This window comes from Aythya ferina, assembly GCF_964211825.1.
Source record: "Aythya ferina genome assembly, chromosome: 4".
NCBI lineage: Eukaryota > Metazoa > Chordata > Aves > Anseriformes > Anatidae > Aythya > Aythya ferina.
Genome location: NC_140300.1, coordinates 41,563,170 through 41,590,467, shown reverse-complemented (window position 1 = coordinate 41,590,467; position 27,298 = coordinate 41,563,170). Strand labels below are relative to the sequence as shown.

The 27,298-nt window shown below is 38.4% G+C and overlaps 1 protein-coding gene across 7 annotated transcripts in view; it reads right to left on the bottom strand.

Annotated features, from left to right (window-relative positions):
* GAB1 (GRB2 associated binding protein 1) overlaps positions 1 to 27,298 on the bottom strand; it is a 96,839-nt gene that overhangs the window by 16,550 nt on the left and 52,991 nt on the right. For 4 of the 7 annotated variants that reach the window (XM_084516760.1, XM_084516764.1, XM_084516759.1 and 1 more), the window contains exons 2-7: positions 24,953 to 25,247; positions 13,657 to 13,870; positions 10,929 to 11,009; positions 6,606 to 7,210; positions 4,589 to 4,674; positions 4,080 to 4,383 (exon numbers count right to left, since the gene is read on the bottom strand). In XM_084516760.1, the coding sequence (XP_084372886.1) occupies positions 4,080 to 4,383; positions 4,589 to 4,674; positions 6,606 to 7,210; positions 10,929 to 11,009; positions 13,657 to 13,870; positions 24,953 to 25,247 (1,585 nt within the window). The remainder of the gene's footprint in view (positions 1 to 4,079; positions 4,384 to 4,588; positions 4,675 to 6,605; positions 7,211 to 10,928; positions 11,010 to 13,656; positions 13,871 to 24,952; positions 25,248 to 27,298) is intronic. The other 3 variants (XM_084516761.1, XM_084516765.1, XM_084516763.1) reach the window with 2 other exon arrangements.

Genomic DNA, 27,298 nt, shown 5'->3' with positions numbered 1-27,298 from the left:
CTTCCAATTTAGCATCATGATTACATGCAACCATAGCAAGCCAGAGCCAAAAAGCAGAAATACAAAATCAGTGCAGACAATATATAATAATAATAATAATAATATATTAAAAAACAGCACCCTGAATAAAACACATTTTTAAGGAAAGGTATTTTTTCTTCATTCAGTTACAGATGACTGCAGAAAAGCATCTGGCCAAATGCTCTCAATTTTGTCCCAAGTAATATACCACTTACCTTTTGGTATGCTTCTCTAAAGAAACAGTAAAATGCTTTGATTCCAGCTACTGGGACCATAAGCCAACACCATGTTTTGAAATTACTTTCAAGACTTGCAGAAAGTACTGGAAGCCCTCCCTGCTTACAGAAGCAGCTGTGAGCCAGAAGAGTGAAACTACATAAAAGACTTGAGATTGCACCGCATTTTCTCCCCCGCCCCTCCAGCCCCTCATGCTTAGAAGAAAGCCATTCTAGAAAACAGAGGAAAATGACACAGAGCATCTCATAGCACCATGGCCTCCTGCTCAGGCTACTCCTACTGGGAAGGCTGAAGAACTTCTGGCTTTCAAAAAGTGAAGAAGTGCCCACACACTGTGCATGTAGCTTAGTGACTTTTAGAAATATGTTTTGCTGACATTTAGTTTATCAGCATCACTGATTTTCGTAATTCATTCCTCTGTCACAACTGAGAAAATTTTAAGAAATTCCCTAGAACTTTAGGTGTTTAGATCAGAGCTGTGAAGACCTACACCTTCACTCATTGCTGCTGATAGACAAATTGCCAGATCTTTGTTGCCTAGTACATGCTTCTCCAAAGAACATGAGTGATCAAGCATGTATAGATCACTACCGTATATCCATTACCTACCATTGCCAAACTACACTGTCTGTAAACTTACAAGTGTAGAACAGAGGAGATGCATAAGCATGTACATTTGACACTAAAAAGCAATGCCTTCCTTATGTGCTAGTTTCACTGCATTATTTCTTTGTGACATTCAGTGCTAAAATCACATTTGACAAACTTCACTGGCCCACACAGAAACATGAAGCATTAGCTCTGGCTCAGTAAGTTAAAGGTGATGATACTTCTCAATACGCCTACAAAGAAGGAATAGCTACTTGTAGGCCGTGCAAAATACAATTTTTGCAGTAATGTCCGTAACCAATGAAAAAAGCACATTGGCTTCTTCAGACAGAACACAATACAGCCCTCATACACCTGGAAGCCTTGCGCACCCAATACACCAGATCTCAGTAAGGGCAGTAACATCACATCTAGAGAAGCAGTGGTGGTTTCCAACATAAGTTCTTGAACCAATCATATTAAAAGAAAAATAAAAAGATCGATACCCAGAGCTTAACTATTTTATGTGCCATTTCATCCCTATGTCTACCTAGATATTATTAAACATACTGGCCCACTTTTTACTTTTTATGCACTAATATGTGGCAAAGTACCATTGCAAAACATTTATATGACCATAAACAACTTTATAATAGAAGTTGCTACAAGAACTTGAAAGCTGAAACAGCAACGCAGTAGGACATGAGGCATATACTTGCTTTCATCATGTAAGGGTCCAATTAAAAGCAAAGTTTTATCCCATTTTAGTTCAACATGAACTGCAGTTTTTTTCTCCCAAAAAGTACTTCTGGAAGAAGTGATTTGCATGAAGAGCAGCTACTGAAATGGGAATATTACCATCCCGATGCATCATTGTATCTGCTCTTCACAACAATGGAAGTCTCACAGTAGCAGACTTGATAAAACTTGAGTGAGCTAATGCATGTGTTACTAAGATAAAACCCTCACTGATAAATCAGAATCATTATCATTCTTGGTAGCTCGAGATCTTCACAGAGCTGTGTTCTTTTTTCAGACCCTAGGCATTCACTACAAAGTATGTACTTTCATGGCTAGCCTTAAAGTGATGTTATCCTTTACACTGCATAAAATAATCACGCAATTTACAGTGATTCAGCTTCTAAAAGTCAGCAGGCAAAAATATGGCCAATAGAAGTTACACTAGGCACCTCTATACTTATTAAGAGATGTGTTAGTATATCTCAAAATCTCTTCCCTCTTGTTGGCTAGGTCTGTCTTAGCTGTAAAGCATTGGCGGACAGGAGCAAAGCAGAAGTCTTACACACCACTTTTAAAAGGTAAAACACTAACTTAGCTTCAAGAAGAGAGATGCAAGAATAGCAACGCTGCCTCAGCAGGCACCAATGTGACTGCTTTGCACCATCAACCAAGCTTTTCAACATAAAAATTAAACAGTTTTGAAGGTCAAGCATTTTATCAGTAAAATACACAAACCAGCCAGTCGGGGAAAATATTTTCAAGCAGTTCAGTGTTTATTTCAAGAATATTTTCCAGTATCATGTTTCAATCTGTTACTGTCCAGTATTTCTTAAAAATAAAACAGAACTACTGTCTGTTAACACTGAAATAATTAGGCACAAGAAGACTGCCAAGGTTTTGAAACAAGACATATTTAATTTTCTGAACATGGACAGTCAGAATGAAACGTGGCACTTCCCATTTTACATTGAGATTATCTATATCATAATGATACTGTCCAATGAACTTATTTACAGGCTGCTTTCACTTAAGGGAAAAAAATGTCCAAATAAAATTTTATTTGCTTAATATTTTGGATCATCTGCTTAGGACATGAGTTTTTCTCCAAAATCAAACCAGCCACTCTAAATCTAAATACTTTTTTTTTTCCCTAAACATAGTTCTACAAACAGAATTTACTCAAATACAAAGTAGTGCAGACATATAACCTAAATTTCTTGAGTTCCCTCTTCTACAATTTAGGCATTTCTGATAGGCTGATAAAACATTTCAGATTGACTGGGAAGTCTAAACCATTTATCAGTTATTCTCTACACAAATAACCTCATCTGAACACGTAGTATTTGTTGATTAATACCACCCATTACCTAAATAATCCATATTTTAAAGCAAAGTAAACCCAGTGCACTACGTTTAAGAGTGGTTTTTTGTTTTGTTTTGTTTTAAGGATAGCTTTGGCAGGACATGTACAAATTTATTTTTTTTCCATTTTTGTCACTGAAGTTGTTGCAGCACCATCAAACTTTTAACAGTTCTCTCTCACACATTCAGCTCTTTAAAGTATTCCCACATGAAGCCACTTTTATTTTTGCTTTATGACTGTTTAATCTATCACAGTCTATAAAGACACCAAAATTCAAAATCTAGGCTCATATGCTTTCACTTACTGCAGTTTATACAAATAGCAATGCAAGTATGGCACCAAGCTTGTGCAATACAGTGAACATACCTTAACAACTGTCTTGAATTAGCAGTTTCCTTCTCCCATTCGGATTCCAAGGAAAACCTATATGGTAACCTCGTAGCCCATGTTAAACATCTTCCTGTGACTGCCCTGTGTGGCTGCTACCACTTAAGCACTGGGCAGCCCAAACATCAAGTGATTTTCCTTGCTTATACATCATGTTAAAGCTTCATTTCAGTTTGTAATTACTGGTTAACACTTCCTTCAATCTATTTTTTTCCTTCACTCAAACGCTTTTGTAAGAATTATTCTATGACTACTACATACTTGGAATAGGGCTAAAAAGCACACAATACACAAATCTTCTCATATAATTCCTAACAATGTTGACATCAAAAGCAAATACCTAAAATAGTTATTAATTTTTACATCATATAATGGAAATGTGTGCTGCTCCTGTACCAAGCATTATTATGCCTATATACTGGTATTCTATGTAGTTCTTTGCGTGCTCTGTTCATGGTAAGTTGGCTGTCCTCTCTGTGCAAGGACTAAACTCATACTTCTGAGTGCTGGCAATTCTATGCTAATATTTGATTAATAACTACAGAAATTAAATGTAAACCTATGCTTGTATTTGGCATTGTTACTGTGATGTTAAAACATCATGAAAACATTCTAGAACTCTTCTATTGTATGGATAGCTAACAGGATAAAAATCGTTATAATATCTGAAAATGATCATTTAAGTTGCAAGAGCTATTTTATTAGATGGAAAGAATCAACTTCTATTGGACATTTTCCTCACCTTTTCTGTCTGGTTTGAGGTTCCGATCCACTGGCGGTGGCTCACATTCTGCAACAGGAACAGACCGTCTGGGAGGGGTTTTTGGACTGGACCTGAAACCCATGTGAGCAGGAGGAGGGACTTGCTTTCCAAATAACGGAAAATCAAACGTGCCTGGTGTCATTGGTACATAATTTGTTTCCTGGATGGGTTCAGTGAAGCTGCTGGAATGCTGTCGTGGAGGAGAGTTGGGATTCATTGGGACATAATTTTCATCTAGTTCTTCACTTGAAACACTTCCCACTGTCAACATGCTTCTGTTTTTCTAGAATTAACATATATTTCCTTTAACAAAATAAGTTATGCAATCAGCTGTGAATCACATGAATCTCTTAACCTAATCTACTCAGATTAATATATTCTTTTGAAACTGAAAAACACAAACACTGTACGGCTTGCCTTCTTACATGGGAACAAAAAGCATTCAAGCACTGTCACTGCCATCTCTCATAAGATCAAGTCATACTTACAAAGTGGTTATGGAAGCCCTCCAATGAATTAGATCTGTCATTCGGAAACGTTCGTGGAATATCATAACAGTCTTGAGAACTAATTTCTAAAGAAACAAGAAGAGAAAGTGGCTATTTATCATCCCTGTTCCTGTCACTTGGCACCAGACATCCAGAGCCTGTTATTTACTGTCTGCTTCTGAGACCGTGCAAACACAACTCCTGAAGCTGTGGCCAACAGATTTTATCTATATACTTGAGCTGACTGTATTCATAAACAAACTTAGCACTTACCAGTCAACTTGAAAATCTTACAGTGATGTTTTCCACGGCAGGAAAAGCAACAGTAATTTTTCTTTTTACAGAATCAGTTAATTCTTCCTTTCAAATAGACAGGCATTAAGAACTTAACATAAAAGCAGGTTTTGAGATACAGGGCCCTCATGAGAAACCTATTCTAAAATAAATGAACAACAAATGTAAATTTAAGTCTGAAGAGAAATTTTCTGACCGAATACCCTGCCCTTGCAAAGTGCTGATTCAACAGAATTTAATCCAGTGCAATAACAGGTAAATTCCTCTCATGTATCCCCTGCCCCCCTCCTCTCAGCTCCCCTGTTAGGGTCTCCAGGGTTTTTCAGTTTGAATGAACATCTACAGAAACAAAGATCTCATGCTTTTCAGGGTCCTGGCTCTTGGCAGCCCACATTAAGAAGAGGAGGATTTTTTCATTTTATTTATTTTTAAAGATCTTCACTTTGAAGGAAAAATAAACACTTCTGCTACTGAGAGCTAAATTAAAAGAACATTTACTGGAAGGCTACTTTTTCCTTAGGCTAATAATCTCTGTTTTAATCATCTCAGTTTTAATGCAAAATTTTTTTATCATCTCTCATTTTGCTCATTTATAGCAAAGTAGAGCAGGAGTCCACCAATAACACTGCACCTAGCCTAAAAAAAAGAATGACAAATTGAATAATATCTGAGTGCCTGTACAATCACACCCCTTCTGTATATTGCCTCCTGCAAAAGCCTTGTCCCTGTCTCCTTCCTCATTTCTGCCTCCCATCCCATAGGTAGTACAACTCAACTCTAAAATCCCCTCAAACATTAGCATCAGCTCGAACCATTTGACTATTTCTTTAAAAATAACAGCTTTAGGCCCACTTGTCTCGAGAACCTGAAAGAAATCAAACTCTCAGCCCAAGAGTTGTTAATACAACTACAGCTGCTTTCTGTAACAAGAAGTTCTCTGAGAAAACGAGAATGGGAACAAACAAACAGGCAGAAAAACAAGATACACCAAAGTCTTTAAGTAAAAGTAGCTCCACCAGATTTGCTAGTACCCAGAAATATATCCAGCTGCTGAAGGAAAAAAAAAATAACAGAAATGCATTAGCAAGTCTGAAATGCCAACATTTAAGTGTCTATAAGGAACAATTTTAATTTTACTTTAAAATGTCAGTATGGATATCCGCCACAAAGAGAGAAAAAGTTCTGTGGCACCAATAACCAGATCAGGGTTGATCTCAAAGCTCTGGATGCACACCAAGTCCTACTAACTTAGTGATACACTTTCAGCTTCTGCAAATTCAGACTACAACATGCTAACCTTACCTTGGCTGTTCTGATGAACAGATAGCAGCAGTTTTGAACTCAGCTGTATGACCTTATTAGCAAAGAAGAATTATGATTAATTCTTCACTGTTGTTCTCTAAAAACTAATAATACTATGAAGATGTCTAGGGCTTCCAATGTTTTTAGCTAAAGCCGAACACCACAGTGCAACATACAACGTGTATCAACGTTCTCTGCTTTGCTATTTTGACTGTTTCCTTGAATAATCTTATTTCTCTGCTTTCTTACATGTTTTAAGCCTCACTGTCATAGAGTGCTTTGTAAAATGTCCTTGAAAAGCAAGTATGTGACAAAACAAACCCCCATATTATTCAACCCATTCATATTACATCTTTCTTCACAAGATCAATATTGTCTAACACAATACCTGCAAAAGCAAAGCAAAGCATGGAATACTGACCTTTACGAAAGATATTCAGATCTACAGTTGAAATGGTATTACTGCGTGAGGGTGGCATTCCTGCTGTAGGGATGCAATAACTACTATCAGTATCTGAAGCAGTACGCGTAATGCTACATGTTTCCACAGGAGATCGATCTGCAGCGTGGTGAGGTTTTGGTGGCCGAGGTGGAGGAATATCTGGAATAGTCTCTAGTTTTGATGTCTGAGACACTGTTCCTTCTGGAAAAGTTCGTGGAATCTGGTAAGTACCTCCAGGTGTGGGGGGAATGTCATAACTAATGGAGATGTGTCTCAACTGCGCATCTAACAAAGATGTTGCTGATGGCGTGTTGAAAACATGCTGCTCTCCTTCTGCATCAGTCCCAGTTGGAGACGCTGCCTTCGGTAAAACATCCTGTGAATAACTCCTAGGCAGGTTATAAAGGCTGGAGTCTGCCAATGCCAGTCCCGTACGGGAAGGAGGAGAGTCATAGACACCTTGCTGCTGAAAAAAGCCATTCACAGCATGCTTGCTCACTGATGGAGCAGGATTTTTGTGGGAGGGCACGTTATCATTGCAGTCTGTTTCAGAAGAGCTGGATTTTGCAGAGTCAGCATGAGATCTACACAGGAGATCAAGAGATTAAAACATTGATGAACATACAAAGAAAACAAACATTACACATAGTAAACACAACATATGAAGTGTAAACAACTGAAAAGTGTGGCAGCCTTTTCCAGCTTTTCCAAAATGAGATGCAGGAACCTAACTATTAAACAAACAGTAGCATTTAAGCAGAATCCTAAGTGATTACATGTATACAAACCCATGCATGTGAAACAGGTAACAACACAAGTGTGCAGCTTTAGTAGCAGCTCAACAAGTTGATGTTTCATAAAGCAAGTGATTTCCAGAAAGATACCAAGCCAAACTAAAGCAGAGTTTGTTTAGGGGTTGAAAGATTTATGTTTTAACCCATCCTGTGAACTAGCAGCACTTTGATGTGCTTAAGGTGAAAATGCACGCAATCCTTGAGTTCACAATACTTGCCAATTCTAAACAGCGTGAAAAAGAGGATCGAATATGACTGATACAACTTTCCCCAATGGGAAAAGCCAAAAACTGTCATTTCTTTTATTCTGGTGGGAAGAGGAGGTGGGATGGTATGTAAGCCCCCCCAGTTACATTTCTCCACATGGCAGAGAAATTCCAAGCCTTACTCCTTGTTTAAATCCAAGTCAAGACAACGGCAAAAATAGTAACAGAGGTGCAGTTAATGCAGTTCATACAGTTTATTTTATCATAATTCCCTTTTTAATTACCACAGGACTATATGATTGTGCTTGTTTATACATACATATGTAAATACCTCAGCATGTGTATGCATCAAGGAATAGCTGCTATACTACTCGTATTAAGCAACTGGACCATGCAGTTTGCAAAGCTTCTGAGGAACAAAATCAGGAAGTCAACAGTACGAGCACCGCCAGAAGATTTTTTTCCCTTAAAAGACTCTCATCCTAGAGATTCTAAGAGTGATCACAACTAGACCTTCATATTCAAATTTCAAATTGTCAATAAGATCACTTTTTTTTTATTATTATTATTTTTTTCTACTTAAGGGACAGCTGGATTTATCTCAAAGGGTTCTGGTAACCTGAGGAGAAAGGAATACAAGTTGAACTATTCACTTAGGTTTCCTCTGCAGTCATTGGAGAAATGGATATAGCATGAAACAACCCATTCTTCTTGAATATCTACTCAAAAATGATGACTCTTAAAGTGCCTCTCTCCACCAGCTATCAAGGGAACTGATGTGATTAGCTTAGAGCGAACATTTGCAGTCAAGAAAAATGCTAATCACCTAACACTTTTTTTTTTTTAAACTGTATTTAACAGCAGAGATGCTATCTTCCATCAGCCTGAATGGCCTACGAAATGTTTTCTCTACCTTTAATTATGACATTTATTTCGATTAGCTTGTTTTTTGCACTTTTTGATTTTAATATACCAATTTTGCTCTGGTTACTATTTTTAACGTTCTCGCTCAATGGTCAGAATTAGTTTCTGTCTCTGACCATTAATCTGCATTTGGTTTAATAGGAACCCCCTAAAAGAAATTCTCTATAAGTATTTACTCTTGGCAAAACCAAGGAAGTGAATAATCTTATATTCCTTATATTGCCAACCATCAAAAACATGCATCTCTTCTTTGTTAACAGTTTATGTCCTTTGTCTCAGAGCTTCAAGAATTGAACTAATGAACCACAGGAAATTTAACACAACTGCAAAAAAAAATACAGCACATACAACTGAAGGACCTACATGAGGTTACAGTGCGCTTTACAGATTGTGAACATTGTGAGTAGTAACACACTGAGCTTCGGCTCTGATGCAGTCCTTGCTCTCTATTTTAAGGATTCAAAAACTCACTTCAAGACACTCTTCTAGCTCTGTGGTATTCATCTGGGCCAAACTCACAGTAAAATTAACTTGCATTGTACTTGAGCAAATACAGGATGGATTGTGATCTGTATTTTATGTGCTACAAAAAGCGGGCAGTCTAGAGAAGCTGGACATTGACAGTTAATTGTAGAATCGGAATTTTAATTCCAGTTGACCATGATATATTTTTAAATGAAAGAATTCCCCAAACTACAGAAATAATATAAGCACTACCATATATCTTACAAAAAAAGAGTATAGAAGTGCACTTAATCAAAAAAGGGTTGACTCAATCTTATTTTTCAGTTCTTGGCTTGTACATGTACTGGGATCACTTCCATCCATTTAGCCGTGCACCTGAACTCAACCTATAAAACAGTTTCACACACAAAAGCAGAGCAGGGGTCCTTAAAAATCTTACCAGTTGTAGGCACTACGGTGGTTTTACAGACATAGAGACATATTATAATGATGCCAAGTTATATTTGACTCTAAATAAGCACAACATGCAGGGGTATATATCCAAAGCTCAAGATGCAACTACAGCACATGTACGATGCCATCGCTTAAGCATTACCCATCACATGGAAGCAACATTTAGGAGTTCTTCCAGGTCTCAGTAAATGCTGCTAATTCTTTCTTGACCACAAGCAGTTGTGAAAACATAAGACTTTCAAAAGCTGACACAAGGCAGCCAGACCAGTTAATTGCTTAGCTGATGGCAGCAGTACACATTGCTCATTACAAGAGGGCTTTTCTGATTTACTTCAGATTTTGAAATGAAATCTTTCGGAATCAAATTCTTAGTCTATTGAAATAGTTTTCAAAATATGAATGTGTTGCAACCAATCTGATTTTGCAAGACCAAAGATTTGAAGACAGTCTGAGAAAGCAGTTTATGCCAAAATGAAGATGGAATTCAGCCTTTGAAATTTAAATAGATTTCACAAGTCAGTATTAACTACCGATCACGACAAGAAGAACATTTACAATTTTAAAAATCTAACTCTATGTTTGATTCCTGTTACCTCAAGGAAAGTTGGATTAGGACCACAGATCCATAACAGATTTTATTTAAAAAACTTCTGATACAGGATGCTTGATGACATCTGCCATGTTTGCAACAACACCAAAAAAAATCAGTTGGCTTAAACACCTCCATTAACTTTTGGTTAATAAGATATTAAGGTTTCTTTGCACTTCAGATTAAAATAAAGGCAAAATCCCATATAACAACAAAAACTACTAACCCTCTTTATAAGCAGAGGATGACTAATGAACTCAGTGTTTGCAGATGTGTGCACTGCATCTACAGATTATGCTAAGTGGCCAAACTATTTCTTACTCAGTACGAAGAAGAGATAATTGTGTAATCAGTAGGTTCACAAGGACTGTGCACTAGGACTCACAGAGCAAAGGTGGGATATTGGGGGCAAAACAAGCAAGTCCATTGCCATGCACTGAAAACTAAATGTTGACAGAGACGGAAGAGAAAAGATTTCAAAATGTTTTAGTCTGAGGAGCAATCTCCCATTTTGGAATATGCTGGGTGTGATCTGGCTTGGCCGGTCATCCTTTCAAGCTGATTCTTTTTGCATCTGCAGGAATCAACACAATAGATAAATAGAATACTATAAACAAAGTGGCAGCAAAAACGCTCTTGTGTGCCAGCGATCTGGGACAGAAACAGCAAGCATAGTCAAAAATGTGGATAAAACAGCTCTATGGTGATTACAGCTATTTTCAGAAAATGGAAGCCAAGGTTACACAGTTTCTTCTATTAAAACTCACAGAACACCATGCAAGACATATCTGAAACAAATATTTTCAGGCAAGTTAATGGCTCTGTGATTAAATTCTCACACACGTTCCAACAACAGCTACTGTTCACTCACTGCAGTGGTATCTTTTTACTTTCAAAATCTTCTAAGAGAAGGTATTCCTGCCCTTCTTCAGAGATAAAGGGTGACCCTTGGCTGGTTCATAAACACAAGAAAGATGAGGAAGACAGCATTATTCCCATATACATCTTGAATGAGCCAGAACAATAAGGGTTTCGGAAACAGTGTTTGGCTTCATTTTCTAATTTATGATCCAAATATGAACGTCACAATCGCACTAAAAGCTACACTTGAACAATACTCTTTCTCAAGCCAACAGTGATCAGAGCATAAAACTATTTTAGACAAAATACAGCATGATAATTATAACTGCAAGTACTGTGTCCAAAATCATCTCACAACACTATGTGGTGTATTGCATGACACCATAAGGAAGCATTTTGAAATTATGTGTTCTGAAACACAAGAACTCCAAAAAACTCTGAACAGGCAGGTTGGCCACAACCTCTGTGTTTCTCAGTTACCCGCCTCACCTGTAAAAGAACCCCCACGTTTTAAAAGCAAATTCCCAGCTTACCTATAAAATAACATGCAAAATCAGAGCAGAAAACATGCCTTTGCATACTGGCAACTTGAAAATCCAAATATAAAACACTACAGAAATAAACCATTCAAGTAACACCACCTACCTATTATTTTAATGTAAACAGTACCTATTTATTAAGATTTGCTTTTAATGGATGTTTGCATACTATTCTTCCCCATTAAAATAAAGGTTGCCTGAAACACACAAATGAATTGTTCCAAATTTGGAATCAATAGGAAAATGATGCAGAATGATGCAGACTTGTATTTCTTCTTTACCTGCAAGGAGGTGGACTGGGGTAATGAACACAGTGTCCTCTAACATATCATTTAATATCATCCTACAAAGATGCATAAACCTCTAATTCCATAGGAAAAGGTCTATATCCTGTATATGTTGGCCCAAATCCATCACAATACCTGTACCAAATGAGACATATACAACCTTTTTACATTGAACAAACCCCAGTGTAACTACTATTGTGAATTTTCATTACTAAAGCCTCATTAATAAAAGGACATAACTAATGAATTTACTTAAATGTAATTGAGAAAGCCTGTATCATGTGTGTTTAAAACACATTTAAACCATCTCTACACTCCCAATTACTTCATTCAGATCTTAACAATTTCTCTTTTCATTTTTATCCCCACTGGACATTGTACCTTCCCCAAACACCTTCTTCTCCTGTATTACCAATGTCTTTCTCAAGCAATTTTGGAGGCTATCCATGGACTCTATTACCTTGCCTCATTTTGTGCCCTCATCTATGGTCTTAGACTTCACTGTCTCTACTTAACCCACAAGCCATACAACTGCTGAAATCAGATCAATTTCATATCCCAGCCTTGATCACTCAAAAAAACCCAAAAAACTCTTCATTTGGTGCTGGAAATCCACTCTGTGCCCATCCCTTGCGGAAACAAATGGGCACTCAGACACATATCTGATGAGTCAGGGCTCTGAAATGAGCAGAGACTGCTTTGGCAAGCCATTATGGAAAGAGAACCAAACTTTTTGATAATTTTTTGGGGGAAAAAAATACATACCTCTCAGGCACCTTCAGCTTCTACACATCACTAAGCATGTAACCACCACTCCAGTCAGACTCTGTGTTTCCCTTTCTCTACAGGATGCTTTGGGGCATGCCATACTGCCTGCAAGCTGCACATTCCATACACCGGGGGAACTGTAGGCTCATTCCTCCGTTTTATAATGAAGACTGTGAAAAGTGCATACTTGCCTACCATGCAATCATCGGTGAACGGAGCAGGAAACTCCTCAGGCACAACAGAGCAAGTAAAAATGCCAAGGGAGCAGAGAGCACATGGCACAAGTAAAACTGGCAGAGCATCAAGGTGCTGAGGAAGAAGGCACCGCCACTAAAAGGTATGGCCCTAAGGGAGTATGCGAAACACTCACAAAAACACTTTTCAAAGGAAACCTTTCTCAGCCTTCAATATATTTTCTTGCTATCACCAAAAGAATATGCTGTTTTGTTTCTTAAACTGCAAATACCCTCAGTGTATTTTATTTTAAATTACTGCAGAAAAGCAGCTTTCAAGAGACTTGTAACTTTCTCCCAGATAATATTCGAGGTTGGAAGGAGTTCTGGAGATTATCTGGTCCAGCTCTTCCAATACCTCTAAGTAGAGCCAACTTCAAAGTCAGGTGAGGCTCCCCAGGGCCTCCTCACCCAGTCAAGTTTTTTGTTCCCTTGTTTGCTTTTAAATCTCAAAGGATATAGATGTTACTAGCTCCTTGGGGTTGCTACCATGATACATTCCAGAAAAAACAGTAACATTTCCCAGGTAGTTACTGTAATTATCACATCCTCCTATGCAGTTATTGTAGTTATCACATCCTCCTATGCAGAAGGTGCTGCACATCTATTTAAGTTAGAAGCAGCAGTTGGAAATAAATATGCATTTAATTCAGCCTGGAACCACTGCATTAATTTGATGCCTCTGATTGGTGATTTCTTTTCACAGTGCAACGTGGGCCTGGTGCTCAAACAACTTAGTATTGCTACAAAAAGTTGAAGCACAAAAAGAGGAGAAGCAAAAGTTATTGGCAACTTCTCCCACAGTTCACAGGCAACCAAATCTGTGGCGACTCAACAGGAAGAAAGTGCTTTTAGCACTAATATCCTTGGCCTGTACAAATAAGTGTTATTAGAAAAACAACATAACTTACCTCATAGGTTCAGGTTTTTTACTCTGGCAGTTTATTAGCAGTAGGTAGTCTTGAGGATCTTCTTGACCAGAGGAAGACTCTAGTGGGGGGATATTAATAAGCTGATAAGGAGGAGGTAGGGAAGATTCTGCTTGCATGGAAGGCGGTGAAGTGTTGACAGGCAAGGGTAACTCAGCAGATGTTTGTAAAGAACTGACCGGTGGCTTCACAGCATCTGCAAACACAAAAGCATAGTACTTGGTACAATGAAGAAATGTTTTTGTAGTGTTGTAAGAACATTTCTTAACACAATGTAAGTTTGTATTGTTTTTAAATTCAACATTGTAAAGTCAGTAGACATAAGAAAACCTTAGTTCTGGATACCAATGATTGTATTTATCTTTAAATCCCTGTAATCTCTTTATATTTTTTCAAACTGTAATCAAACTCTTAAGTTTGCCCTGACAATAAAGGTTACGACTTGGCTGTATGACTTATTTAACCTGTTTTTGAGTCACAGAAAAAACAAAGATGCTGACAGCTGCACTAAAACAGCTAAGAACACAATTCTATTGTTTTAATCAAGAGCAGACACAGGCCCATAGCTTATTACCTGAATTTCAAAACCTGAGTCAGCACTCGCATATCTATCTATATATATTCATCCTTCAGCGACCAAGGTCACTTCATTTCAGATTAGTCACCCTTCGAGAACTGGCCTCTCTCAATAGCTGAAAAGCAACCAGAAAGATGCTGCTTTTGCAATGGAAGATTCCTTATGGCTAAAAGAGGGACAATAGCTACCCTGTTCCTCTAGGCACTCCTCATTACATACACCAACTTCATATTTTAGTACAGTAAATGTGGTTATGCCTTTTTTTTTTTTTTTTTTAAGGCACTGTAATTTTTATATATTCCTATTCAAATATATACTATGATTTTTTTTTCCCTCTCCTGACTATTAAATTACCTGGGATACTGGAAAATATTGGCATTATCAAATACAAGTTTCATTTTTTGCATTGTTTCAATGATTCATAGACTAAGAACAACGTAATTAAACAAACTACTCCTTAATTATCAAGGTTCTCGCATACTTACAACTCATTGTCATTTCCAATTTGTGCATCGCATGAACAGAGACTGATTATGAACACTGTTTAAATGAACATATTATCCAAGCGAAACTGCTCCTTTAAAGCTCACAGGCCAGGTATGGACTACAAAATGACTTCATTCAGCTTCTGCTCCCCAGCACTACCCTGGTAAACACCAGCTGAACAGACCAGAACATAGCCCATCTGCTTCCAGCTCTGCGTACACAAGGTACAGGTGATTTCAATGTGGAAATAGGAATAGCAGTACTTGCTTTGAACTCCCCTAGCACTTACACAGGCTCAGAAATTAAATCCCACCACACCTATGTGGGTGGAAGAAGTCTAGATGTACCAAAGTTTCTCAACTCAGCCTACCTGAAAAGGTAGGATAACCTACAAGAAGCTTTTGTAGAAGGCTGGACCTAACCTATCCATCAAACTCGTCAGCACAACAAAGGCAATACCAGACTGCACCCAATGATCACACACACAACAATAAAATGGTTTCTTTGCTACACGTTAAAATATGAAAATATGAACAATGTTCTATTATTTTGGAATTTCAAGAGCTTGTAGGAGCATATCTGAGGCATCTGCATTAAATAATGCAACTGATATTTCTTCATTCCCCTAATATTGGGGGTTCAATAGCAGAAACAGAGAGGTGTCTGAATGGCCTTATCGGGCACGTACCTTCTTGCTCCCGGAAAAAGAAGCAGCAGAGGAAGGGACAGGCAGCTCTCTGAGCCTTCCAGAGCTAGGAACCATGCACAAAGCTTACACATGACTAAGAGAGCAAGAGAATAGCCAGATATACTACATACTCTACCTACGTTTACTGAGAAGCAAGATCTATGAGGGCTTCAGAGTACCCAAATCACCAGCCCCTGTTCCATGTCTTTGACTACACGACCTTCACATCATTAGAACTGGTTGGTGCTGAGTTCACACAAGGGAAAAAAAAAAAAAAAAAAAAAAGAAAGAAATCAAACAGGATGTCCCTGAAGCTTTCGGGGAAGATGGGTATGTCAATTAGACTGTAGGTAGTCAGGAGAGCTTAGCAAGTACATAGCAAGATGCCTGTCCACAGAAGGCTGAGGCATTTCAACAAAATCACGTGTTGGCATTCCCAGGAAGAAAAACAGATTCAATAGTAACTTTCCAGGGGAAAAACAAAATCAAGAAGCTTGAAGGAGGAACAAACAGCATAGAGGACCAATACAGAAAATTTGGAGAAAGAAAAGTTACTTTCTTCTAAAAAAAAAAAAGTGAGAAAAAAATAGAAGTTGAAGGCTCACTTCACCTTGTAAATGGTGATGAGGGTAAGGTGATGAAGGCCATCAGGCTAAATATAGTGGCTCAGATGTCAAGTCTCTAAGCCCAGGATGCCACCTCTGATAGTGGCCTGTTGCAGATAGGCTGAGCACAAGCAGCAAGGCAAGCCTGACATCCTGCCCCCAGCTTTGGGACATCCCAGTGCAGAGGTGGCATCCAGAGTTTGTGCTTACCAGCCCCTGACAGACTTCTCTCTGAATCTCTTACCTCTTTTGAGTACCTGTATTTATTTTTGACTCCCACAACATCCCGTGACAATGGTTCCACAAGATACTTTGTGTGGCATGAAAAACTACTTACTATTGATTCAAACCTTCAGCTTGATCACTTCATTTGATATCCTTCAGCTCCACTCCTAAGGGAAATAATGAACATTTGTTCCCAATTCATTGCTCCCCCATTCAATGGGGATATTCTCAACTTCATGGATCTTTGTCACAGCTTCACTGACTTGGTACTGCCTATTTTTTTCTTGGTACAGAAACCGTCTCATTGGAGAGCTTGTTTTCCTTCACTCTCACCTTTCCTAGCTCTATTAATTCTTTCCCAAAGAGGGAAACTAACCGTTGCATAAAACGCACAAAATTTGATCACACTTACTGATTTACAAAGACATAGTGATATTTCACTCCTCCTGTTCCAACCATTTGGCTTTTGATTATTACTGATTATTAAAGGTGACACTGTCAAAATGCCTCAAAGGCGCTCATGATCTCTTCTCTAAGCAAGCATTTGGAGCCAATTAGCATTAAGGGATCATTAGCAGCGCTTTCCTTATGACAGGCTGTCTCGTTTACTTTGAGGGACAAATTTGACAAAATCCCTGAGTCCTTCTACAGATTATTTATTTTTCATTGGTGGTGTGCTTTTTTTTTTCCCCCTGGTATTTTGCAGGTGTTAAATGGTGTAGGCTATTGCCTGCTTTAATTCAATCTCAAGTTCTTCATTGTGGTGCCACTTCTTACTCACCTTATACATTCAAGCTATTTCAAATTTGACTACCAAGAAAACAGAAATGTTAATGACTTATCACTGATCAAACGAGTGCTGTTTGCCTATCTGAACCCTCAAGAATATTCTCTTCAGCCACTTACTTCACAAGCTGATATGAAGAAGAGGGTTTATCCCAGCAGCCTATTATGATTTCAAAGAGTAAAATAATCAGTTGGCTTCATTTTGAACCAGCAGATTTTTGGGGAAGGAGTCATCTGCACACCAAAGAGCCTTGGAAGTCATTTGGTTTGTTCCCAGAGCTCAGACACTAGAACTGCTTTGAAACAACTGGGAGCTGGAAAAACATCCAGAATATTTAACATGCAAACGAGCGTAAAAAGAATCCTGTTTTGTTTTTATAATTCTTGCATTCAGTACAGCTAGAATAAGCAGCTTTCTCAGAAGATACTTTTGTCACTTGAATTGCTAAAAGCAGTTAGAGGCATCACTTTTTCTACAATTTACACTTTTTTCTCACAGCTATACTCATAATTACCCCAATACTGAAACAATCAAAACTCAAGGAGGTAAATAGGAAAACTTTCTGAATAAGAATACTACAAATAATCTAGAAGATTTGAGTGTGGGAGTTCACACTTGGTGCTGCTTTTTTTTTTTTTTTAAAGTCAGAAATTAAATCTTTGTGCACTGCAACAGTGATATACATTCTCTTCTCAGTATCCTGATAATGCAAACACTTCAAATACTCTCACCGTGAGCAACATACAGTTTCATTACAAGAATCACCACTTCATTACGTACCAAAATTGCAATCCGAGTAAGAAAAATGCATTCTTTGTGCAACATAGGTAGAAAAACAAAAATAGAAGTGGGATTTTCCCGTTGTAATAATGAATCAGCAACAGATACATAACCACGTGATTCTACTCTGTCTCATTCAGTCTATTTACCATGGTGCAGATGTTCTTATTAAAACAATCAGTGGCCAACAAAATATTAGCAATACCCTTGTACAGAATTTTTCAGATACAACAGTGTTGGCCATAAAAAATGCTATGGTACAGCAAATTCACTAATAATTTCTGCTCTTATATTACTCATTTTACTGTACCTATGCAAGCTGCACATATGTGAAATAATTTCAAATACATGGTACATGTGATTAAATACTTCAATCCTTAAAAGGACTTTTTTTTAAGTTAGTCTGTTAAGTCATTATCTCTGCTGCCTAACGTAGTACCATACATCCCAAAATACACTGCTCAAGCTTCCTCTCATCTCAGCTTCTACACGGTCTCAGATGGAAGATCCTGGAATCAAAGGGCCACATGTGTTCGTGTGCATATACACAGCACAAGCATGCATATGCCAATGGGTGAAAGCAAACAAGCACTTGCTCTGTTCACATATTTAACTCAATAGATGCAAGCCAGATCCAGCCCAGAAGATGCACGGACACGTTAGTCAGGGTTTGGCAGCACACCAAACTTTCGTAAGAGAGGTTTTCAGCAGAAGTGATCAGCTTACAATCAATAGGAAATCTATGCAGCGAGCCTCCCTTCTGAACCTTGCTGCTATACGGGGATCAAATCCTCCTAAGTTCTTTAAAAGTCCCTATGCATTTTGGAAGTGTTTTGTTAACTTAATGTCATCTCAAGTATCTCTTCCCTCTTTTCCTGAGGATAACAATACCCTTTTTAAAGAAGGTAATAAAGAATTCAGCAGTTGCTTACTGTATTTTATGTTCAGGACAGCCCTAGCTCCCGCATACAAAGCAGAACCATGACCAACTGCTCTAAGTTTCTATCACATCCTAACATTTCCCGCTTTCGGAGCTCAATTGTACAATTTAGTACATATGAACTGCAGGCATTAAGTAATCTTAAGCTGCCCTTTTGGTTACCCATTTAAGATTCAAAAACACCAAAAGCATTTCCACTCCGAATTTCTTCCCCCCTCTCCACCTGCAATTTTCTTTTGAAGGCTGTTCTTTCAAAAGGGGGAAAAAGGAAAAAGCAACAGATGTAGCCCGTTCTCTCCATCTTCAGATGGTACGCAGGCTGGGTGACGCAGGAAAAATAATCAACAAGTACTGTTACAGGGTAACTTCTGTAGGTGCTTGTGAAGAGAAACAGTGCAGCTCACCACATGAAAAAGCTTTTTCCTTCACTATAAAGGTCTAGAGCTCTCTTCCTAGAACAGGCTGCTCTCGTCACATGGCGAGTTTACCCAGCTGCAGCACACTGGCTGCAACCACAGACATCTACAGGCTTCCCAAAAGATGTTTTTTAGCATTCGGCATCATGGTGAACAGCACCTCCCGACTCAGTAAGTAGCAATCTGCAAGCATCTTCCAAGCCACCCTCCTGCAATCCCCTTCTCCACGCAGCTCATCAGGCAATTTTAATGCCACAGAAGATGTCCAGCAGAAACCAGAGGGAAAAAAATAACTTAATTACCTATGCAAATTAGATTCACACTATTTTTCTCAAGGAAAAGAAAAATCAACTTTCCACGGGATATTCTGTTGAAGGCAGCTAGCAGTTCAACATAAAACCCCCAAACACTCAACATGAAAGTTCTGACTGCATGCTTTTTATGTGGGTAGTTTTTCATCATGTACTTCCAAGAGAAGATGTACCACCACAGATTTTGTGCTCATTTGCTCATAGCCACCCTCCTTAAACACATCATCAGAAGTTGAAGACAGCTTCATGTTCTGTCCTGTATTCCTTTTCTCCTTTGGAGATGGACAATGATTATGTCAGCTTTGCCACCTTCCAACTCAGGTCTTTAGCCATCAGCTACCTCTACGAAATCTACAATGCCAAATTTCAGGTCTTTCTCTGGACCCACTTCAAATTTTATTACTACTCTGCAGTTTCTCTAGGTGGTATTTGGTGACCGTGACAACTTCCTTCACATTCTGACTTCACTCTTAGCAATGACATTCTCACCGAGAAATCACATTTCTACATCTCACCAGCCATTTCCTTTACTTGAAGTAATCATCCAAAAAATCCCCCATGATAGATGCCTCTGCACTGCTGCTACCTCTAAAACGATTGCCTCAGTTCGGAGATAACTGACCCACAATCCTTATCTGGAGGGTCTCTCTCCTAACACTTAACGCCATCCGTCCGCGTTATTCTGAACCCCATTCAGTGTCACCAGTCACTCATCCTCCTGGCACGTCATCTTCAAGATGACTCTCCTTTCAATTAGTCACATCCAAGAAGTGTCAAAAGTCACAGACTGTCATTACATACATCATGTCTACCGTGCAATGTCCTATTATCATGCCCATTAAAATAAACCAGCCTTCTCAGTCTGTTTCCACCTCGTGTCTAAGAGTAACAAATTTCTATTTCCTTTACTACTCCACTCATATCCATTGACAAAACTCTTAAATATGTTTATTACTCTGACAATGCATTTTTCTTAGCATTCCTCCATCTATTTCTCACCTCTGAGACCTTTCATGACCAAAGTACCCAAAATTCATCATGTTATTGATAACGATTTTGATTTCACAAGCAAGCCAGCCCCTATCATCCACTAAGATAAGAGCATTGTGTCTCTTATAGGCTGCCCCTTCATACAGGAAGGGCACCCTAAATATGTCTAACATCCAACTTTACTTATCTAAGTCCCCTTGATAATTTCTTCTCAGTAATCCCAGAGTTCAACACAGTCCAATAACTGAAGGACTACGTGAACTGAGCTGTCACTGTAATCAAAATTGCCTTATTCTAAAGTTTTATTCTAAAACTAACTTCTTCCTACTCCTCTGTTTACATGCTGATGCCTCCTACCATAGATAAGGTAGTATATGACAAGGTAGATAAGGTGTGTATCTATGTGTGCATATATATATACACACATATATTATTAATATATTAATATTACATATTAATATATAATTATATATTACTATATAATTATATTATTTTATATATAATATATATTATGTGTATACATATATACACACACACACATATATATAATAAGGTAGATGATCACAAGACCTGTTTTCTGTTCCACACTTGTGCTACAGGTATCCTGCTCTGATACAGAGATCCTGAGCCAAGTACAGCAGCAGTGATACCTGGCCATGCAGCATGGTTCCTTACTGGAGAGAATACAAGGAGCAGGTAGGAAGGTAGAGTTATGTTCGTCCTGCCAGTCATTGCTCTTACACACATGCTATGATGAAGTGTCCAAATATAACAAACACATGTATTATCAGTACATGATAAAGGAAGTTAGTTGACAATTTTGTTGTTCAAAATATTGAAGGCATGAGAGGCAAATACCAGACAGCAATTGCCTGAACAGGAATTCTGCAAAATTTGAAAATGTTGTGTGAGGCAAGTTGCACTTTTTTCAATGCACGATCTATGCTACACTTCTTATGACAAGGGAAATGTTCTTGAACACATGTATATTATTTGTGAAACACAAGTATAGCTTTCAACATTTTTTTCGTCTCCTTTTTTTCTCATTTCACTTCATCATTGCTGTCTTTATTCCAAAGACTACATAAAAGTAACATGTTTGCATATAGTAAGATCATTTCCTCCTTCCCTTGCACTGCCAAATACGCAATTCACTGAACTACAGAAACACGGAGCTCGATTACGTGTAAAACATTGATCACAAATGTCTACTGAATTCTAGGGAGGGACCTTCACAGCCTTCTTTCAGGACCTGTGCTTAAATATTCTGGGAAAGTTTTCCCTTATTGTTACATCTCTCATGAAAAATAAATTGCTTCTCTTTAGATAACAATTGATCCATATCCTGCTTATCATAAGCTTTTATACTTTTAAAGCCAACTATTCCCTAGGTATTTTGTTTCTGGGAAGCAAAGAAACTGTTTTAACTGTTCTCCTCATCGATCACTTAAAAATCCACTTCCTCTACTCCTATTGTTCTTTAAACATTTATCCTCATCCTCCTGAAAACTCAGACCACAGTATTTGGGCTGAGATCTCCACAGCGCCAAGGAGAAGAGAATGGTCATTTCCCATGTCCGTTTTGCTTCTCCATCCCAGAAGGTCTCACTGGAGTTCCAAGCACACAAATTACTGGCAGCATGTTTTCACTTATAGTTACAGTTTAACCTCTACATGACTAAACCATACCTACCTTGTATTATGACCTTACACAGAAAATACGAATTCTAAAAATACAGTATGGAAATTGGTGGTAAAGCAACTGAGAATCATGCTCATGTGTAGCCCCCCCCCCCCCCCCTTTTCATACACGTTTTAAAAATATTCCACTTGAAAACAAAAAGCATTTAATGAACAAGCTGTAAAATGCACTCACAATTTTCTATATAGAAGTAGTGGAATTACTGAGGTTATTAGAAAATAAACTTTTCCTTGATGTTTTGGGCTCATTGTAATCTTAAGAGATAATCTAAATAATTTTAAAGCCTAAGTTAAAGCAAATTCCTATTAAAAACATACAATTATATTATAATATAACTGCTACAGATCACACAAGTCAATGCAATCAAAAAGCTGGAGACTCAATGACTTGTAACAGTAACAAAGGAATGTAAGTTACTCTTACTCTCCAAATACAAAAATAATCTTGCAGATCTCCCGAATGAATAGATTTCACATGCAAAAATCAATTTCTAGTTGGAAGGTAACAATGGAGCATTAATCATAAATTACTGTGAAAATCAATTTTAAAAAAAGAACAAGAAAATAATACAGGCTTAGTATCACATGAATCTCTGAATTTTCACTAAGTATGGGAGGAACAGTTTAGTACTAGACTGAAGCAACCTTTTTTCATCTCTGCCCAGTTTTGACTGTCTCTCTTTCCCCCTTATTCCTCCCAAACTCAAACAGCAACTCCATATTCAGTTTCTAACAGCATCAAGTGCCACCTTCTCTGAAGGTCTCTTCATCAATCTAAAGGAGACAGTTGGACTGGGCTTCCAGACAAACAGCAGCAGGAGCTGCAGGCTGGTGGTGAGCCCCAGTCCTTGATCTAGTAATGGTGGCTAATGACAGTCCTCTCACAAGACCTGCAACCAGTCTGGCAAGAGACATTATCCAGCTCCAAAGAAAACCATCTTCCATTTCCATAGGCTGAAGGGAAGGTTGGTTCTGGCCCATACGTTGTCTTGTTGTCTAGATCCAAACTGAAGTAACAGAGTTTGTTTATTGCCTGTGGTAAATTTCACCTGTTCTTTAACTTCCAAACAAACTGCACATTAACACAAATTTTTTAAGTATGCTTATGACAAAGTCTTCCATTCACAGCTAGATATATCCTATAAAATAAGAATTTGGCAATACACAGACCCTCAGCAACTGATTTTCTGATTTCCCTTTTTTAATTCCTCTCCTACATATTGCAAGAGCTCACTAATCCCATGAAGCAGACAGAACTGCCAGCTTTCAATTACATGAAGTGATGGGGTTGGGATAACTCAGACAACACTAAAATGCTAAAGATAAGACAATGAGAGCATAATGGGGAGAAGTTCTGTTAATAAAATTGATTCCAACAAACAAAAAAAGAACAGATCCAAACAGGCCACTGTCAGCTCTCTGCGTTCATAGAGAATTTCATCAACAGAAAATTAAGGACTAATTAATACATCAGCCCTCAAGCAAGAGAAGGCCTCGTGGTTTTGAGGTGACCCTACTTTTCCATTACACACAGGGGACATGCGCTCTCACGTACACTGCAGCAGCCAGATTTCCTCTTCACTTCCCAGATTCCTGGTTTGTCCCCAGAACCCATGATTTCTGAGCATCTCCTCCCCACAGTTGCAGTGGTGTGCTAGTGCGTTATCCATCAGAAAGCAATCACCTGCCTGCCCCTCTCCTGTACGTAACAGATGCCTGGCAGACTGAATACTGATTCATATGGCAATCACTTTTAGAAATGTGCTGTGGGTGGTCTCAGTTATATTAAGGATGTCATAAAAACATGCTGTAACTGTCAAAATAAGTGCCCTTCACTGAGTTTGCTGTTAGAGTGGTAATCCATAGATGGAGCTTTCATGACAAAGTTTTAGTTCAAAACTGCATTAAGGAGAAAGAGAAGAACCCCTCTTCAGAAAGCAACAATGTTTTTCAGTCATTTTTGGCCATTGAGCTGGAGTAGAAGGAGAGATAAAAGCCCTACCTCAACCTTTTTCCTCCTACCTCAACCCACAACCCCCCTTTCCCTTCCCCCCCCCCCCCCCAAAAAAAAAAAAAAAAAGGGATTAAATTACAGCCCCCTGTTCAGTCAGGCAAGCCTCTTGTGACCCCTTGTGTGACTGTGCACACGGCTACAGCTGTTCATGCAACCCACTAATAAGCAAATAAATAAGGCTAGCTTCAGAAGAAGCAATGGCAATGAGTTTTGTTTGTAGGTATTTAACACCATCATGTTTCCTACAAGCTGCTTTCACACGATGTCTATTTTGGTAGGATCTGAGCTGGTTAGTGGAGAGCTACAAGTTATTTTTTGCTTGTTTCAACCAGTGAGGAGAGGACATTTTTTCCAAGTTGCAAAGCAGATGGAGAAATGGCAGTATTAGAAACCGGACGTTTTGCACCCATTTCTGCTTGCACAGCCATGTGCTTTATACCACACAGGATTCCTTTGATGATTATCTTCTGTTTTGCATGATTTCTCTTTGATTTTCCCTATATTCTCAAGACCTAACATCATGCAAAACTGAAGAGCATCATTCCATTTCTACGGCACACTTAATTTGTAATGAATTCTTAGTATCTCCCTCTGTTCTGCTTACATTTTTTCAAAGTAACAAGGAAGTTTCACAGTCAATGCATATGAGTTTTAAAACATATGCTAGCTAAAAATAGTCATTTGATCTTTGGAACAGTCTTTGCATGTAGATAGACGAATTTCTTAGAAAAAAAAAAAAAAAAGACAACAGAACTTACCCTCATCTGTAGGGTTGAACCCACAGATATCACAGATGCATCGGACCCACTTATTCATCTCCTCCTCGCTGTCTGCCACCAAATAGAAAACTCTGTCTATAGTGTTGATATCAAAAATATAACTGTTTTCAAACTCTTTTTTGTTGAACGTTAATCCAGCATCCACTTGCTGACATAAATTTAAGTCAATAATTCGGATAGGCTTCTTGGCATGGTCATTTTTGTAGTATTCCAATACATCTGGATCTCCTGTTAAACGGCCACTGCGAAGCACAAACCATCTCCTCTTCCATGCCTGAAAATTAGTGAGAAAAAGGGAAAAAATTAGAAGTAGGAATACTTTATAATTGTTACATTTTGCATATGGTTTCAGCCTGAGTAATAATAAGAAGTTATAATTCAACAGCTGAATTTAACACAATCCATTTACTTGTTATTACAGCAATGGACTAGAGGATCAGTGAGTTTGTATTTCAAGGTTTATTTCTTCTGTATTCAAGCTTTGTTTTTAAAAAAGAGAATATATAATTAAGTCACTACTTAAAAAAGGAGAAAGGATGAATTTAGTAAAGAGAAAAAGGTGGGGACGAGGCCAGGAGAAAGGGAAAAAGCACCAAAAAAAACTTCTGAAGGAAGCAGAAGCAAAATATGTCTAAGTTCTCCATTGTGTATCCCCCCCCCAGTATTGGCCACTTCAGACTGACAGATTCTAGCTTTTTTTTTTTTTTTTTTAAAAACTGATACTCGATAGCAACGTGATAGTTCAAGAGCACACTGTTCACACCACACACTCCTCTTGATGTTAAGCCATCTCTGCCCTCAGAACCTCTTAACATTTCACAGTAGTCGTTGTTACAGAGAACAACCTACATTATTATTTCAGAAAAAGTTAGAGGTGTAGGGGGAAAAATGACCGAATTGTCTAGGTTTTTGTCTAGTTTTACCACATGAAAAGTCCCTGCATAAGGTACATCTACAGCAAAAACATTACAATTACTGCACTTGTTATACAAACCTCCCTGCTGCTACATATAGAAGCTGGCCAGGGATAAGACCAAAACTAAACTGCTTCATCGTCCAACTAATCCTAAGCTGCCTTTCATTGCTGGGGTCCTCCATCACTTACCATAAAACATGCTTCACATAAAACACTCCAAAGATGCTAACTCAAACCAAGAGAGCAATGTTTGCTAACATCTGTCTTGATGTTACCAACAGCATTCTTGTTTCCCCACTTCACTGCATTTTGTTTTTTTGGTTCCTCAGCCCTACCAACAGCACAGCATCCTACACTGTAAGCTCCCTTACATGCACATTAGGAAAAACGGCATGGTAGAAGAAACCAGATATAATGCTACAGCCCGCTGGAAGAGGTGCATTGCGTTCTCACAATTTTGACTACAGCCTGGATGAGCCATGGAGATGCCATGATGGCGAGCCATCACATGATGGTTTTTTTTTGTGTGTGTGTTTTTTTCCCACCGCTTTTCAGCAAAGTTGGAGACCAAGGCACGTGAACACAGTAGACAAACCACTGTATGGGGCACAGTACAAGTCTTTAGGGCAAGAAGTTGCTCATTTAAAAACTTTCTTAGGATATTCAAATAAAGTTACAAGCAAGTCCAAACAAAAAACAACAAAACAAACCCAAAAAAATAGGTAGGTGAGTATCAGCTAACCCTGCCTGCACACGAGCCATGGCAGAACAAAAGGCTAAAGGAAAGAAAGAAAGGGAACCAACAGGGATTGTTCCAGAGGAAGTTGAGACGTGATATCCTTTACACACTGCGATGTAACTTTGCAGTCAAGAGTTTCTGACAACACATTAGGAAAGAAGACTCAGACCTATTTTCTCAGGAAGTAAGAGAGGTTTTATTTAGTTTTTATGAAGCTATAATCTTTGAACAAACCAATGGAGGAAGATATGGGGAGCATTCAGAACTGTACCACCATCTCCCAGCTCCAAACCACTGCCATCAGCTCTGCCCTGGAGACTCACCAACTGCTCATTGTCAAGTGCATGCACTTTTTGGGGTATCAAGCTCCTGAAGCTGAGAAGATAACACAGAAAATGGAAGATCTTTTCTCCGGCTACAAAACTACAAAAAATATTTGATTTTAAGACAACTTTTACACTTGGTAAAGTAAGTGCATTCATTGTAGCTGTGAACACAGCATCTGCCTTGTAATGTGGAATGGATCAAGTCAAGGCCTCAAGCACTGATGTACACAGCACCACCAAGTTCAACTGGGGAAGGAGGACGATGGAGCAAACCAAACACCTTAATTTCCAGAAGGAGCATCTTGTAGTAGCACAGCTGCTAAGCATTGTGTAACTGACCCAAA